Raw genomic sequence first — 14,987 nt, forward strand, 5'->3', positions numbered from 1 at the left:
TCCGCCCCCTCTTCAGCTCCGCCCCCTCGAAGACCCCGCCCCCGCCGCGGCCGGCTCCCAGAGAGGCTGGGACCCAGCCCAAGACTCCTGCTTGCCGCGCGCTGTTCTCCGCCGTCGCTTTCCTGCTGCTGTGCAGGGTGGGACCCGAGGCCCGGTCCGACCGGCTTGGGCGTAGCTCCTCTACGCGGCCGCGGGTCCCGACCCTTTCCTAGCAGTTTCGTTGCTCTCCCGCCTCCCGTCTGCGGCCCAGCTCTGCGGGGATCAGGTGGGCCAGTTCTCCTGACTGCGGGCCAGGCAGCGCCAGGCTCACCTTCCGGTACCAGACCCCTGCGAAGTGCGGGCAGCAGGAGTGTACAGGCATTTTATTAAACAGGAAGGAGCGGGGTGGCAGAGCGAGCAAGAGGCCCCTTCACTCTGCGTAGGTAGCGTCATCGTTGCTGTCGCTGTAGGCGGAGGAGGAGAGCTCTTCGCGGGGTGTGCAGACCGGGCACCGCTGCCGCATGTCGTCCCAGCACGACCGGCAATACACGGCCGCGCAGTCCCGCGTCGGGCACACGTAGGACTCCGGCGTCTCCGGTGCCTGGCACACCACGCAGCGCCTGCGCAGCCAGCGGCGCAAGAGAGGGCAGCGGCGGTGCAGGATGTCCGCCAGGTGGTGGCGCTGTTGGGGGGGCGAGGAGGGTTTAGAGCCAGTTGGGGAGCTAGGGGGAAAAAAGCGGTGCGAGGGGAATGGGACAGCGCTTCTTGTCTGAAGTCCAAAGACCTGACAATGCCCACATGTTGGAGGAAGCTGGGTTGGGCAAAGAAGACCCCTGGAGGGGAAGGATGCTATGGAAGTGGGTCCTAGAGAGTCTCCCTCCCCACTCTGTGATGGAGAGTGGGAGGATGCAGCCTCGACTCTTTCTCAGCCAGTAACAGCAACACCATCGCTCACACTTTCCCATAAATCTTCTTATTTGGTTCTCACGGTGGGGCTGAGAAGTCAGTAGGGCAGATAAGATTATCACTATTGTGTTCCCCACTTAACAGATGAGAAAGATGAATCTCATAAAGGTTAAGTGACTTTCCCAAAGGCACACAGGTAGTAAACAATCAAACCCGGCCAGACCCAGGTACACTGGTTCCAAATCACAAGCCTGGTTCATTATACTCCCCCCTCTCCATACAATTGCCAGGAATTCTCCACAGGCCATCTTATCAGGTCACTCTTTGGTCAAGAAACTCCAGGGGCCCCACTGCCTGCTAGACAAAGGTAGAACTCCTGACCTCGGCCTTCAGAGCCTTCCACAATCTGGTCCCTTTCAGGCCTCTGCTCCCACTTACCCCTTCCTGAACTTTGCATCTTCTGTGCGAATTTCTCCTTAAACTAGCCCTGGGACGTGGCATTCCCTTTGTACTCTGAGTCTTTGCGTGTTCTGTTCCCTCATCTTGGAATGAATGCCTTACACTTTTCTATCTGCCCATCAAAATCCAGTTTACTTCAGGTCCGGGTCATGGAATCACAGTATGTTCATTTTTGTATCAGACATTCATTCAGCCCCTATTGTGTGTCATGGGGGATGGGTGATCTAGGCACTGGAGGAAAAAGTTAAGCAAACATAGTCCCTCACTTTTATGAGCTTTGTTAGGGCTGGTTAAATAAGAATGGCTGCCACTCATTGTTTTTTTTAATAATGTTGGGCCTTGTACTAAGAAACTGTAAGTAAATTAACTCAATTCAAACAATAACCATACAAGGCAGACATTGTTATCATCATCTCTTTTTCAGGTGAGAAAACTGATGCTTGGAGAGGTGATCACTTGCCTAGGGTCACACAACGACAACTAACACGTGTAAAGAACTGGCTATGTGAAAGAACTCATTTAATCCTTACAACAACCAGATGGAGTAGTTAACTCCATTTTATAGAAGGGGAAAACCAAGGTATGGCATTTAAGTAAGTGCTCAAGATGACAGAGTTGTTGTAGTAATAAGGGGAGGAGCCAGGATTCAAACCCAGGCCCCCTGGCACCAGAGCCCCAGGCCTGACCACCATTCTGTTACTGATCTCTGGTGGGCAGGCCTTACAGATCTGTCCAACCTCCCTATTCTTCAGAGGGAAAAACTGAGGTCGAGGACCCTGGCCAAGGTCACATAGCTTAATGAGGGAGTGTGAACTGGAACCTGGTTCTTCTGACTCCGTGCTCTGTCCGTATACCACGTACCCCTTCATGAGGCCTCCCTGACCCCCAGCCCACCTGTCTCCCCCCTGCCTCTGAACTGCACTGAGTTTCTGTCTATAGCCCTCTCAGTAGAACCTGTGGCTTTGATGTGGGTCCCTTGTTTCTGATGAACCTCTTGTGCTTTCCTGTGACCAGACTGGATCAAATCCGATTCCCCATTTCTGCCTGCTCCCCGATGGTCCACTGAGTATCTCAGGCTGGGCTGAATCCTGGGGTACAGAGACAGACACAGCCCTGACCTCCAGGAGTGGGATGACCAGGGCCCTTGGCCTGCATCGTGTCAGAACTCACTGAGCTCCAGTAGGCCTGGGACCTTGGTGTTTGCTGAGGACACTGAAGGGAGATGCCCCTCCCCCACAGTTCTCAGACTCAGTCAAGAGCCACAGAGGCTGAGGCCTAGACTTACCGGAGCCCTCTGCTGTCTTGCCCGCCTCAGGATGGCAGCCCTCCTCAGCTGGGTGAAGGCTGCTCTCTTCCTCAGTAGATCATTGTAGAGGAACAGGATCCGCTTCTTCTCTCGCTGGGCCAGGGATCAATTGACATTGATCACTGTCAATGATAGTTAGTGACAGTGCTGAGGAGGAAGGCATCCCCCAAGGATGGGGTTGGTGGGCAGCTGGGCGCGGGCTGGTGTGTGTGCACGTGTGTAGGGGTGGGGAGGTCTGGGAGGGGTGCACCTTGGGGAAGTAGAAGGCTGCGATGACCCTCCGGAGCCGGTAGCCAAAAGCCTGGAGCAGGCAGAGACACACTAGCAGGCCGATGGGTAGTGCAGCCCTCAAATAGGACCTGGCATCCAGGCACACGGGCTGGGGCAGGCAGGCTGGGGGAGGGGGCAGGCCTCTCAGGGGTCCGGCCAGGGCCAGCCAAGGACAGGGCAGCCCTAGGTCGAATTCCCCATTCCAGTGGGGCTGCATTTGAGGTCTCCGATTACCCTGCTCCCCTCCTGCCTGCCCCTCACCCTGCAGGGCTGTGCTGTCAATGCTGCAGCCGCGAGGCCCATGAGGCTGTTTGTTCAAAACGGCACAGATAGAGAAAATTCCCATCATGGTGGGAAGTTCTGTGGGACAGCATTGCTCCAGAGGGCTGGGACTGTCTGGCCCCAAGGCCCCAGCCCCTAGGGCCCTCTGACCCCAGCCTGTCACCCTCCGACCCTTCAAGCCTGACCTGATGTTTCTTGCTCTGATTTCCCCACCCCAAGCATGCCGACTCTATCTCACCACACCCAAGGCCCAGCCCCCTAACTCCTTGCCCCGCAGCCCTCGATTCCTCTGAGCCAAACTGGCAGCATCACTCACGCATGTTGTTTGATTCCACCACTGTCTCCGAGGAGGTGTTCAGGGCCCCGATGGTTTTCCGAAGAAGCCGGGCAAGCATGGAGTCCCCTCCGACTTGCACCTCTAATTTATGACTGCCTGAGGCCAGGATAGGAGCCGTTGCGGGGCAGGGGGGTGTCAGGAAAGAGCTGGAGTTCGGGGGATGGGGCAGGAGGGGGACTGGATGTGGGGGAGAGGTCAAGGCACAGAAATACTTCTCAGCTGCACAGACCTTTCCATCCCTTCACTGAATACTAACCCTCCCTGTTGTAGATAAGAAGGGGGGTTGGACATTGAGGCCCTCAGTGACAGCTGTCAGGTCACAGGGCTGAGATTTGACCCTGAGGAGGACAGGGAGGGGCTGAGATGCAGAAGGAAGTGACAAAATTGGAAGAATTGGGGTGGGGTGGCTACACAGGGGTGGGGCTTCTCCAGGGGGGTGTCTCTTGGCCTGGGGCCTGGAGCAGGGTACAGGCTCACTGCGGAAGGAGTACTGCAGGAAGGAGTGGTGGCGGATGGTGTCGAAGATGGAGTAGAGAGCCCAGTCCAGGCCACACAGCACCACCAGCAGCAGCAGAACGGGCAGTGTCTCCATGAGCTCCCTTATCTGCCCAAGGAGCAAAGCTGGGCAGCGCCCCTGCCCTGGCATGGAGCCCTCTCTGATGCCTTTGCCCTCCATCCCTCAGATCCGTGCCTGGAGTTGGATCCAGAGGCCTGCCCCCCATGCCATCCTCACCACATTTCTCATTTCTGAGGCCTGGATAGTGGGCTTGCAGGGGAAGATGACAGTTTTCTCCTCGGCTTTGCGGAGTGGCAGCAGAGTCCGTTTGCCCTGGAAAAAACGTCCGCACAGTGAGGATCACCAAGGGCCCTCTCCCATTTCACCCCTGTCCTCCTGGAGCGTGAAGCTGCACAGAGCACACAGCAGGGCACTCTTGGGCAGGGCTGTGCCCACTCACCAGCTTCTTCCTGCGTTCATCAATCTGACAGAAGTAGGTGCTGATGTAGATGTTGTCAAAGCGAATGTCCCCATTATAGCTGTCCATGTAGGAGAAGGACCTGTGGACGAGGATGTCTCCATCTCCTCCAGGTTCTCTTCACCCACCCCAACCACGGGCTTCCTTGACACAGTCATTCAACCGACCAACCTGCATGCACTGAGCACCATCTGGGTTCTAGAGAAGAAGACTGTGCCCTGCCCTCTGGCAGCCCACAGTCAATAAAAGACATGCACATACACCGTGGAGGAGAAAACAGAGTGGGGGATGGGGGGCTGGGGGGTGGGGGGAGTGTCATGTAAGTGCATGGGAGGTAGGGGAAGGTTTCCCAGGCCTGGATCTTGCAGGATGAATATCAAGCAGAGGAAACAGCAGGAGCAAAGGCACAGAGAGGGGAAACCCCTCAAGGTTGCAGGAATCACCTGATCCATTATGACTCGCACATTCACCTCTCAAGTCCCTGCCTCTTGGCTGAGCCTGCAAAACATCTCCTGGAGGTCACCTCAAGCCAGACTCACCCCACACCACCATTTCCCTTCTCCTCTGACACCCCCCCCCTTTTTTTTGTGTGTGAGGAAGATCAGCCCTGAGCTAACATCTGCCAATCTTGCTCTTTTTGCTGAGGAAGACTGGCCCTGGGCTCACATCTGTGCCTATCTTCCTCCACTTTATATGGGATGCCGCCACAGCATGGCTTGACAAGCGGTGCGTCCGTCAGTGCGCGCCCGGGATCCGAACCCGGGCCGCTGCAGCAGAGCGTATGCACTTAACCGCTACACCACTGGGCCGGCCCCTGACACACCCTTGAGTACAGCTGTGTTCTGTTTGTGCATGCGTGTGTGTGCACATGTAGCTCTCCTGTGTGTATCTCCCCAAGTCTCACATAATACTTCAGTTTCCTAAGGAAAAAAATGTTAATTGTTGGGAATGTGTTTAAAACTGTAACATTACATTAAATAAGCTCTGTAAACTGTGAAACATAAGTTCCAATGCTATTGGTTCTGGGACCCTGTAAAAATTGACATCTTTGCCTTTGAGGTAGAAATAAACATAAATGCAAAGAAAGACTGTGAGCGCCCCCTTGTGGAGATACCTACTGCTGTTGTGCGTGTGCCTTCAGAGCCTGGACCCCGCCCACCAGCTCTGCCCCTTCAGTGAGTGACCTCACCCAGGTTGAAAGCCTGGAAGTGGCTTTTGACTCTTTGCCTCCTTCCTTTCCTCCCCCAGCTGGCTCTGAGACCTGCTGCACCTTTCCCCTTCCTCCCTCCATCTCAGGCCAACTTCCTGCCACGCCCCACTCCAGTCAGGCTCCCTAACCTCTGCCCCACCTTGCCCTCCCTGCCTCCAGCCTGCCCCAGTCCATCCTACAACCACCCCCAATTCAGGGCCCTCCTGCAGGGCTTCCCAGACTGTTCTGGCCATGCCCACTTCAGCCCAGTCCTCGACCTTGGCCTCTGCCCTCCACCTCTCACAGAGGCCAGGATCCTTGGCCTCTGCCCTCCACCTCTCACAGAGGCCAGGATCCTTGCCCAACAGAACACCCTTCCTCTCTTTGACCATGGCTCCCCATCTGCAGCCTTTGAAGTCCAGTTCTGGCCCTTGCAGGGGCACCTCCTCAGCTCCCACACCTGTCCTGAGGGCCAGTCCACAGTACAGCCCTTGACTCATCACTGTTTTTTGGCTGCCTCTCTAGCCTCCCCTAGACCATGAGTGTCTTGAGGGCAGGGGTATGGCTCATTCCTCATCTTTGCACAGGGCCCTTGGCACACACACAACCACTCACTTGCAGGCACTCTAGGCCCCACAAACGGGCAGACAGAGCAGAAGCCCCTGTGGCTGCCCTTGCCCAGCCCCTGCCCACCTCAGGCCTGTGGAGGCGGATCCAGGAAATAGAGGGTCCAGAGGTCAGCAGGGCAACAGCGAGGCCCAGGGCAGCCTAGCTGGATGCCAGGCTGGGTGGGGTTGAGGACTTTGGTCCAAATGGAGGGAAAGTAGCTGCCAACGCAGCAGGCGGGAGAAAATGAAAGCAGAATTGGACGATAAAAATGGCACAAAGTCAGCGCCAAGGGGAATATGAAGGGCAAGAAAAAAATCAAAAGTCAAAGCTAAAAGTAAAAAAAGTCAGCGTTGGGATAAAGGCTGGAAGGAGGTAGATAAATGAAGATGGTCGCCCTTTTAAGGTGATGGGAACATGGGTAATGTTTCTTCTGACAAAATGTCCACATTTCCTTTGACTTTGTGTAAACAACAAACCCAACTTTACACAAAGGCCAAGTTCAAGGCAAAAGAACACTCAAGATCAGAGTTGGAGGTGGACTCTGCAGCTCTGTTCTTATGGCCTCCCTCAGGGCAGGGCTGCAGTCTAGAGCGGGGGAAGGGCTTCTGGGATGGGGTTCGGGCTCACGCGTGCAGGACCAGCAGGAAGGTGCAGGAGAGCAGCACGTGCAGCAGCCCCAGGGCCCACTCCAGCTGGGCCTCCTGGCGTCTCACATAGTCCCGCACCTCGGTGCTCACGTGTTCCCAGCTCGTGTTGAGGCCCAGCACCCCAACCTGCTTCTCTTGCTGGTGGAGGGCACAGGTGCAGACTCAGCCTGCTGCAGCTTCACAGGCCCAGACCTAACCTCTCCGTGGCATCTCTCCTCTGGTGCCCCACTCATGTCCCCCGGCTCTTCCCAGGACCTTCAGGAGTTGCCACTTCCTTCTGCTCCGTGGCAGAGTCTTTCTCCCCTACACTTGTATGAGCTGACACTCTCTCATACCTGGCTGACCATTCCATCCCACAGTCAGGTGGATGCATACCATAGGGTTGGCACTGTCCCCCTCCCTGTCACTCAACACAGATGCTATTCCCCTCCTCATTCCCCTCCCTCACACCTAGTCACATGTTTCCTGTGCCCTCTCACTTGCCCTTCCTCATGCCCTGTTCCCTGTGCCCTCCTCTCACTCCCTGTCACCCCCACCCCACAGGCCCCACAGGCCCCAGAGGCCCCTGCCTCCTACCTTGAGGTCAATAGTGGCTGAAAATTCCCCACTTAGGCCATGAATAGACTGGTTGAGGGAGTCGTAGGTCTGCCCAAAGTTGCCTTCCACTGGGATGCGACTGCGGCACCAGACCTCCATCACTGGTGGGCAGTGGGGCTAGGTCAGGGGCCTCCCCATGCCCCGCCTCCAGGCCTCCCTTCCCGTGATCCTCTCCACCCTGCCTTTTTGTCTCTCTGCCCATGACTTTCTTTTTTCTTTTCTTCTTTTTGGAAGAAGATTGGCCCTGAGCTAACATCTGTTGCCAATCTTCCTCTTTTTTTTCTTTTTTCTCCCCAAAGGCCTAGCACATAGTTGTATATCCTAGTTGTAGGTCCTTCTAGTTCTTCTATGTGGGACGCCACCTCAGCATGGCTTGATGAGCGGTGAGTAGGTCTGCACCCAGGATCTGAACTGGCGAACCCTGGGCCGCCTAAGCGGAACGCGTGAACTTAACTGCTACGCCACCAGGCTGGCTCCTGCCCATGTCTTTCTACCACACTGAGTCTTTCCCCTCTCCACTTTCCTTGAATTCCTTTTCCCAGGAACAAGGGCTGATTTTCTTCATTTTTCCACCTGTCTATAACCATACCAAATGTTAATAATGATAGCCAACATTTATAGAGCAATTCCCTGTGTGCAAGCTCTGTTACCTGCTTCCATGTATTATCCCCTTAAATCCTTAAAAACCTCTAACAGGATAAGTACTATTGCTATGCCCATCTTTCACGTGAAGAGACCGAAGCTTAGAACCTTGCTGTAAACTTACCCTAGGTCATAAAGGCAGTCAGTGGAGAGTCTGGGCTCCGAGGGTGCCATGCCCTCAGAATGTAAACCTTCCCTGCCCGATCGCTTTCCTGCCCCACACCTATCCAGTGGTCCCCAAGGACTCAACTCCCAAGCCCTGGTGCTCCCGACTCTCTAGCCGCTGTACCAACCCTTAGCAATGCCACAGAAGAACTTGAACTTCATGGGCAGGCAGAGCAGGTGGTTGAGGAGTGGGACCCAGATGCGTTGCATGCATCGTTCGTGCTTTTGGTCAAACCAGCGGCGGCAGCTGAGGATGGCCCGGTTCACTACACCTGTGGGAAGGGGCAAGGGGTGTCTGAGGTCCCCACACCCTGACCTGGAGCCCCAGCCCCAAGGCCGGCCCCACCCTGCCCCGCCTGGGGACACCCCTCACTGGAGCAACGCAGCTTGGTCTTCAGCTCGTACATCTTCTGTGTAGAGAGGTGGTGTCTGGAGGCTGTGGCTCGGTGGGTCTCTGTGCCTTGGGCTGTCTCCTCTGAGCCCAGGGTGTCCTCTGGTGTGTAGCCGGTCTCACTCTTCACCTGGGTGTCCAGGTCCTCAAAGGAGTTGGAGATGTTTTGAGTCTCAGCTTTCAATGAGTCTTTGCTGCTCTGGGGTTGGAGGTGGGGGTGGAAGGGGGTCAGGGATGGTTCTGCTTCCTGACAGCCTGTCCTCCCCCCATCAGCCAAGCTCTGGGCTCTTACCTCAGCCCTATAGGGTACCTAGACCTTGAGACGCCTCTCACCTCCAATTCTCCATTGTTCCTGGTCCTTGGGAGCCCTCTCCTCTCCCCCACTGCCCCTGCTCTGCTCACCTCCCAGGCTCCCAGTTCCTCCTCAGCCCTCCCATCCCAGATCCTCGCTAGTCAAGGAAGGACTCCCCAGTCCCTTGGGCTTCACCCTCATCACAAATCTCTCAGACCACAAAGCCATCTCACTGTCCCCAACTCCCGAGCCCCTCAGTGCCTATCTCCCCAACTCCTCAACTCCCCAATTCTCCCAAACCCCTAATCTCCAGTCCTCCAACACCCAATTCCCGAATCCCCTGGTCCTTAAAGCTTCCTAACTCCTCAAGGCCAAGGCCCCCAATTTCCTGACACTCTAGCTCAGCTGCCCACGCCTTCTCAGGTGTTTGGAAATGTGAGTGGGGCATGTCCCAATGTCTGGGGGTGGGGCTCTCCTGGCATTTAGTGCCCAGAGACCAGGGCACGTCCTGCAATGTTTGGGGACAGGCCTGCAAAAAACGCCAGTAGTACCCCCATTGGGAAACTGTAAATCCAGGGTCATAGCTCCCAGCTTGTCATTGAGGCCCCCCAGGGAGAGGGGCCCCTTGGCCCTGCCCCTGCAGGCTCCTGACCAGCAGGTCCTTGAAGACTGCCCGCAGGGGGGCTGTGGAGATGCGCCAGGCCACGCGGGTATTGTTGATCTGCAGCTCCACGGTGCAGCCCAGCGATGCTATCACCTCGTTGAGATTGTGCCGCAGGTTGGCCACCGGTCCTGGGGGAAGATACCCCGGTGGAGCATCTCCCTCTAGAGCTAATTAACTTTCCTAAGCCCACTCCTAGCTCCCCCTCTATATGCAGTGACCGCCTTCTAGAACTGTACAATGATGGGGCCCAGAGGCCTGTGAGAGGTCGTCTCATTCAACCCCTGATTTTTTTTTACCCGTGTAAACTAAGGAGGCCCAGAGTTGTAGAGGAACTCTCTCAGGGACACACAGCAATTTGGAGTGGCTGGGATTAGACTCCCACTCTTTCTCCTGGACCAGACCTGGCTTTCATTGGGTGGCCCACCAGGGGTCACTAACTGGTACCCAGGGGCACACACTCACCCTCATAGATGGTGGCCAAGGCGTATCCCAGCACAAAGAGCCTGCCCTCTTTGCCCAGCATCTTGGGTACTAGCAGGAGGCTGGCACAGCGGATGTGAGGGGAGGTCCCCCAGCCCACGGCCCCCAAGCCTGTCAGGAGAGCGCAGAAGGTGGGGAGGCAGAGTGGGGAAGCTGCCTCACCCACCAGGTTTACCGGAGCACCCACTGCCCGCAACTCCCTTCTAGAACCATCACCATACTGCCCTTGTCCCCATTTATACTGACTCTGATAGGCCTTCTAGGCCACTCATTCATTCATTTATTCAACAGCCATTTGCTGAGTTCAACTGTGTGGCAGTCTCTGGAAGGGCTTGGAAGAATGACTAGAGAGTGAAAAGCCATGGTCGGTGATTGACTTTCTGTGTGTATCTGAGTGTGCATGTTTTTGTTAGGGAAGGGGGCCAACACTTCCCATTTCCAGGCTGGATTCACACTTAGCCCAGGTGCTAAGGGGTCAGAGAGCAAGAGAAAAATTCTGGGAACAGGCACTGGTGCTCAGAGCAGTCAGAAGAGAGGTCAGAGCCACCTCAATATTCCCTGAGTTCTGACGCCTATGGCATTCACAGTCTCTGTCCCTAATTTAGCCCTTCATCATGTACCTCCTGGTCTGTTTTAGCAGTTTCACATGTGTCTCCCTGTGGTCTCTGCAAGGAGACAGTGAGCTCCTTGAAGTTCATAATCCAGGGAGAGAGACAGACGAGTAAACAAATGACTACAACACGAAGTGTGAAGGCACAAGGGAGGTGCTTATGAAGAGCTGTGGGAGCCGAGGAGGGAGTGGGCCTTTCTGCAGGGAGGGGTGGGGCTGGAAAGGCTGGACAAAGCAGATGATGTGTCAGCTGGGCCTGGAAGATGAGTAAGTGTTGTTAGGAGGCACCGACAGCATTCCAGGCCAAAGGAACAGCCTACTGGTCAAGGAACCTAGAAGATTCCTGTGTTGATAGTGTGTTTGCCCAAGGATCACCAAAGCAAATCCCAAGTCCTTACACTTCCGTCCATTCCATTGCCTCACAGGGTCCCCATCCTCTCTCACTAGGACTAACTAGTCTCCTACTTCCTCTCTTGCTAACTTATGCTTCAACTTTCCCAAGGTAGCCAGAGTGATCTTGTCAAAACAGAATTCAAATCATGTCCCTTCTTTGCTTCAAGCCATCCAGTGACTCTCTACCACACTTGGGATCCAACCCAACTCCCTTCACATGGTCTGCAGACCCATGTGATCTGGCCCCTGACTACCTTCTGAGGTGATCTCATGCCACTCAGCCCTTCACCCACCATGTCTGCCCACACAGGCCTGGTTGCTGTTCCTGGAACATGCCAAGCTCATTCCTTATCCCAGGTCTTTGCCCCAGCTGCTGCCCCTGCCAGGAGCTCTCCTCCCCCTATTCTTCACCTGGCTGGCTCCACCTAGTCATACAGGTTTGCTGCAAACCCTGTGGGGTGCCACCCAGCAGTTTGTTCTGCTTTCTTCCTTGCTAACACAACTTGGGTTTTGCTCAAGGGCAGCAGCCTGTCCCTGCCCCAGCCCCTGGAGGTAAATCTGGATCTGTCTACCCCAATCATGGTAGAACAGGACATGAAAGAGGCTTGTTTTGTGGTCCTGGCCTTTTGGCCAAAGACTCAAGCTGAGGATGATAGTTGATAGAGAGTTGCCCTAGATCTAAAGAGAGCCCCCTGGAGCCACAGATAACCTCTCTGGGCTTACCAAAGAGCAAAACTCATCTCTCACCCCTCCACCCCAACCAGTCTATAGAAAGACAAGACCAGACATCTGAACTTTCTGGAAGTGGAGAGAAGCAGCTGGAGTAGGCAGACATAGGAGGCGAGTCTGTGGAGAGGATGGGCGTTCCCTTCCCCACGTCAGGTGAGAGCCTCCAAGAGAAGCCTTCAGAGACCGGTGCTGTGGCAAGAGGAACCTGGCTCATCCCCCGGGGCTGGACTCCTGCTGAGCTGCAGAACCCGGTAGGGCCACTCCAGGGCTGCCATGGAGCAGAGTGGAGGAGAGTTCATGGGAGTGCTCAGCAGGGCCTCTCTGGGAGCGTGGGGAGCAGTACTTGTCACCACGGCAGGGGAGAGGGCAGCGCAAGGTGCCCTGCTTTCTCAGTTTGGCAGGGCAAGGATGTGTGCATGTCCTCTGGGACAAGTGGACATTTTGGAGGGCAGCAGGCCTCAAGCCATCTGTGAGGTTCTCCATCCAAGAGGGCAGCCTGCTTGGAGGGAGGGATCCAAAAGTAAGAGGCTGTGGGTAGTCTGCAGGAGCTATGGGAGCTTCATTTGAGATCAGCCAAATAGAACTGCCCTCAGCAGGAAACAGAACTCTGCGAGGTCCACACAGAGCCTCCAGGGAGACCCTGAGCAGGCCCCCTGAGATAGCCAGGGTGTGAGTGCTTGCCACACAGAGGCAGTGGGATTATAACAGTATCGGTGACTTCAGACTTTTGTCCCTTTTCCTCTAATTCTTCTAATCCCCTTTCTGACATCAGAAGAACTAGAAGGGGAAGGAAGTGGAGAAAAAAATGAAAGAACAGGCTGTGCCCCCTTTCCACGGCAGGACCCCGTGCCAGGGATCAGGCCTGAGCCAGGGGACAGGGGGTGTAAGGAGGGAGGGTGATTGAGAATGGACGTGAGATTGAAATTTTGATGTAGACTGGATGGGACCTTTTAAACCCTAAAAATAGTCATAATTACTGAAGTAGGACTAGGTCTTCTAAATGAAAATAACCAGACAGCCAAGGGTTTGTGTGCAAGGTTGTCAATGGCAGAAAAGGTTTGAAAGGTCAGAGAAAAAGTAGTTTCCTGTTGGTATCCCACAGAGGTCAGTCCATTCAATACACTGGTGATGGTGCCAATTCCATGCCCCTTGCCTGGGAGACGCTTCGGAAAGGGCACGTGCTGCATTTCTGACCAGAGAGATGTGAGGGGAAGTTGGCTGGGGGGATTACAGAAAGTTTTCCTTGTTCTTAAGAGAGACAGGTAGAAGGAATGTTCTGGTCTTTTGACATTGTTGTATGAAGATTTGATGCCTGGATTTGTTGCAGCCATTTCATGACCTGAAGAGGAGTGGTCGACAGGCCGAAGATGGCAGAGAAAAAAGACAAAAGCAACCTGGGTCCTTGGTGGGTTTACTGAGCTGCTGAATTATCCAAGCTCCAAAACCACTCTACCTTGAAACTTGTTACATGAGATGATAAACTTTCTCTATGGTTAAACCACTTTTAGGTGGGTTTTCTGTTCTTGCAGGCCAACACCTCCTGATACAAGGTCTCCATTCAAATGTCACCTTCTCTGAGAAGCCTTCCCTGACTACTCAAGCTAGGGTAGCTCCCCAACTCCTTTCAATCACATCTCCCTGGTTGACTATTGTCATGCTGCTTGTCACCATCAGAAATGCTCTTGTTTATTTCTTGTTCATTTGTTATCTAACTCTCTCCACTAGAATATAAACTCCAAAAGAGAATGTAAACTCCAAAAGAACTGGGTGCTTGTCACTTTGTTCACTGCTAAATCCTCAGCAGATGCTCAATTAGTGCTGAATAAATGAATGAATGAATTGAATTGACAAGGAGAGCAGGAAACAAGGCCAGAGAGGTCAGGAGAGATGCGGATTATGAAGGGTCGTGGGGTTTGCACTGTATCATGCAGGTAACAGGGAGTCCCTCAGATTGGGAGACTCCTAGAGGGCAAGGACTGTGTCTTCTCCATGGTCTGGGGTCCTCTTCCCTCTGGATCTCCTTTCAAAGCCCAAGACAAGGCTGAGGCCATAAGGGACACTTAGGTACAGACGAAACAAGCTCAGACTCCTTCCTAGGCACCCAGGACTGGGCCATGTTCCACGGGCCTCTTGAGCGTCCCTGTTCTTAGGCCAGCACTAACCCACCAAGCTGTACAACATCACCATCTTCTGATCTTCATAGATGTTCATAGGGTTCACCAGGAGCTGAAAGAGACCTAAGGGCACAGGGTCAAGCCAAAGGTCAAAAGATGGGTCCCACCCCTGACCTCTGCTCCACACTTACCTATGGCCAGGAGTCCCCCGGTGCCTGCCCCCAGCAGGAAAGCAGTGACTGGAAACTCGCCCTGCTGGCGCCACAGGAATCGGCTACAGGAGATGGGTAGCCCCCAGCTCAGGAGCCGCTGCACCGCTGACGGGTTGAACAGTTCAGCTCAGCAGAGCCAATAGCCCACTATTCTGTCTGGGACGTGGTTCATTAGGATTAGGGGCTTGCAGGGGGGTAGAGGCTGGGGGAACCTGGATGACAGTGGCAGGAACTTGGGGGATCCTGAAGGAGGATGAGGGATCCTGAGGAAGTGGGGCAGATGTGAGGGAGAGAAGAAAGGGCTAGACTGGAGAGGGCACTGGATGAGAGGGGTGGAGGCTGGGAGATGCTGGGAAGGGGTGGGGTCTCTGCTGACTGACTCACTGGTGTGGGGTAGTTTCCTTCTTTGCCCTTTCGCTCCATTCTGATGAAATCTGATGCCCATAAGTCTGCTCTGGGGAACCCTGTCACATCCGAGAAGTCTCCTCAAGCACGTCCTTAGACATGAGGTTCTGCTTCTGTCTCCTCTGCCTCATCCACAGCCTATCTGAGCTCTGTGTCTTTCAATCCCTCTGCTCTGAGATGTGGGGAAGAAGATTAGAGACCTACATAACCCTTCCCCAGTCTTTGCAACTGGGTAAGGAATTCCAAGATATACACAGTAATAGCCCTCCGGAACCTTAGAATGTGATGAGAAATTCCAGGACCCTTTAAGAGCCACAGAACCTAGTGAGCATCTC

At 54.6% G+C, this 14,987-nt stretch overlaps 1 protein-coding gene and 1 long non-coding RNA gene across 2 annotated transcripts; one reads left to right on the forward strand and one right to left on the reverse strand.

The window, feature by feature from the left end:
- Nucleotides 1-184: 184 nt before the first annotated feature.
- On the forward strand, nt 185-4,794 carry LOC147917925 (uncharacterized). The gene is made up of 3 exons (XR_015554931.1): nt 185-265; nt 1,769-1,924; nt 4,223-4,794. It is a non-coding gene; the product is annotated as an uncharacterized LOC147917925 (long non-coding RNA).
- On the reverse strand, nt 259-14,692 carry DCST1 (DC-STAMP domain containing 1). Its single transcript, XM_004436128.3, has 16 exons — nt 14,632-14,692; nt 14,227-14,352; nt 14,084-14,158; nt 10,172-10,300; nt 9,698-9,837; nt 8,736-8,952; nt 8,491-8,634; nt 7,535-7,656; nt 6,939-7,096; nt 4,496-4,595; nt 4,273-4,368; nt 4,017-4,143; nt 3,519-3,635; nt 2,901-3,043; nt 2,630-2,743; nt 259-661 (listed from the first exon to the last, which is right to left on the reverse strand). Exons 1-16 carry the CDS (start codon nt 14,690-14,692, stop codon nt 410-412), a joined length of 2,121 nt encoding a protein of 706 aa, XP_004436185.1. The 3' UTR covers nt 259-409.
- Nucleotides 14,693-14,987: the final 295 nt, after the last annotated feature.

This window comes from Ceratotherium simum, chromosome 2 (genome assembly GCF_057802395.1).
Source record: "Ceratotherium simum simum isolate JZ-2026a chromosome 2, ASM5780239v1, whole genome shotgun sequence".
In the NCBI taxonomy this organism is placed as follows: domain Eukaryota; kingdom Metazoa; phylum Chordata; class Mammalia; order Perissodactyla; family Rhinocerotidae; genus Ceratotherium; species Ceratotherium simum.

Excerpts from the sequence above, each read along its gene's own strand:
- DCST1 (XM_004436128.3), bottom strand. The coding sequence starts at position 14,692 with ATGGGCATCAGATTTCATCAGAATGGAGCGAAAGGGCAAAGAAGGAAA. Across the intron at positions 14,353-14,631 it reads AAGGAAACTACCCCACACCA|CGGTGCAGCGGCTCCTGAGC; the intron begins GTGAGTCAGTCA and ends TCAACCCGTCAG. Across the intron at positions 10,301-14,083 it reads GATGTTGTACAGCTTGGTGG|GCTTGGGGGCCGTGGGCTGG; the intron begins GTTAGTGCTGGC and ends CTCTCCTGACAG.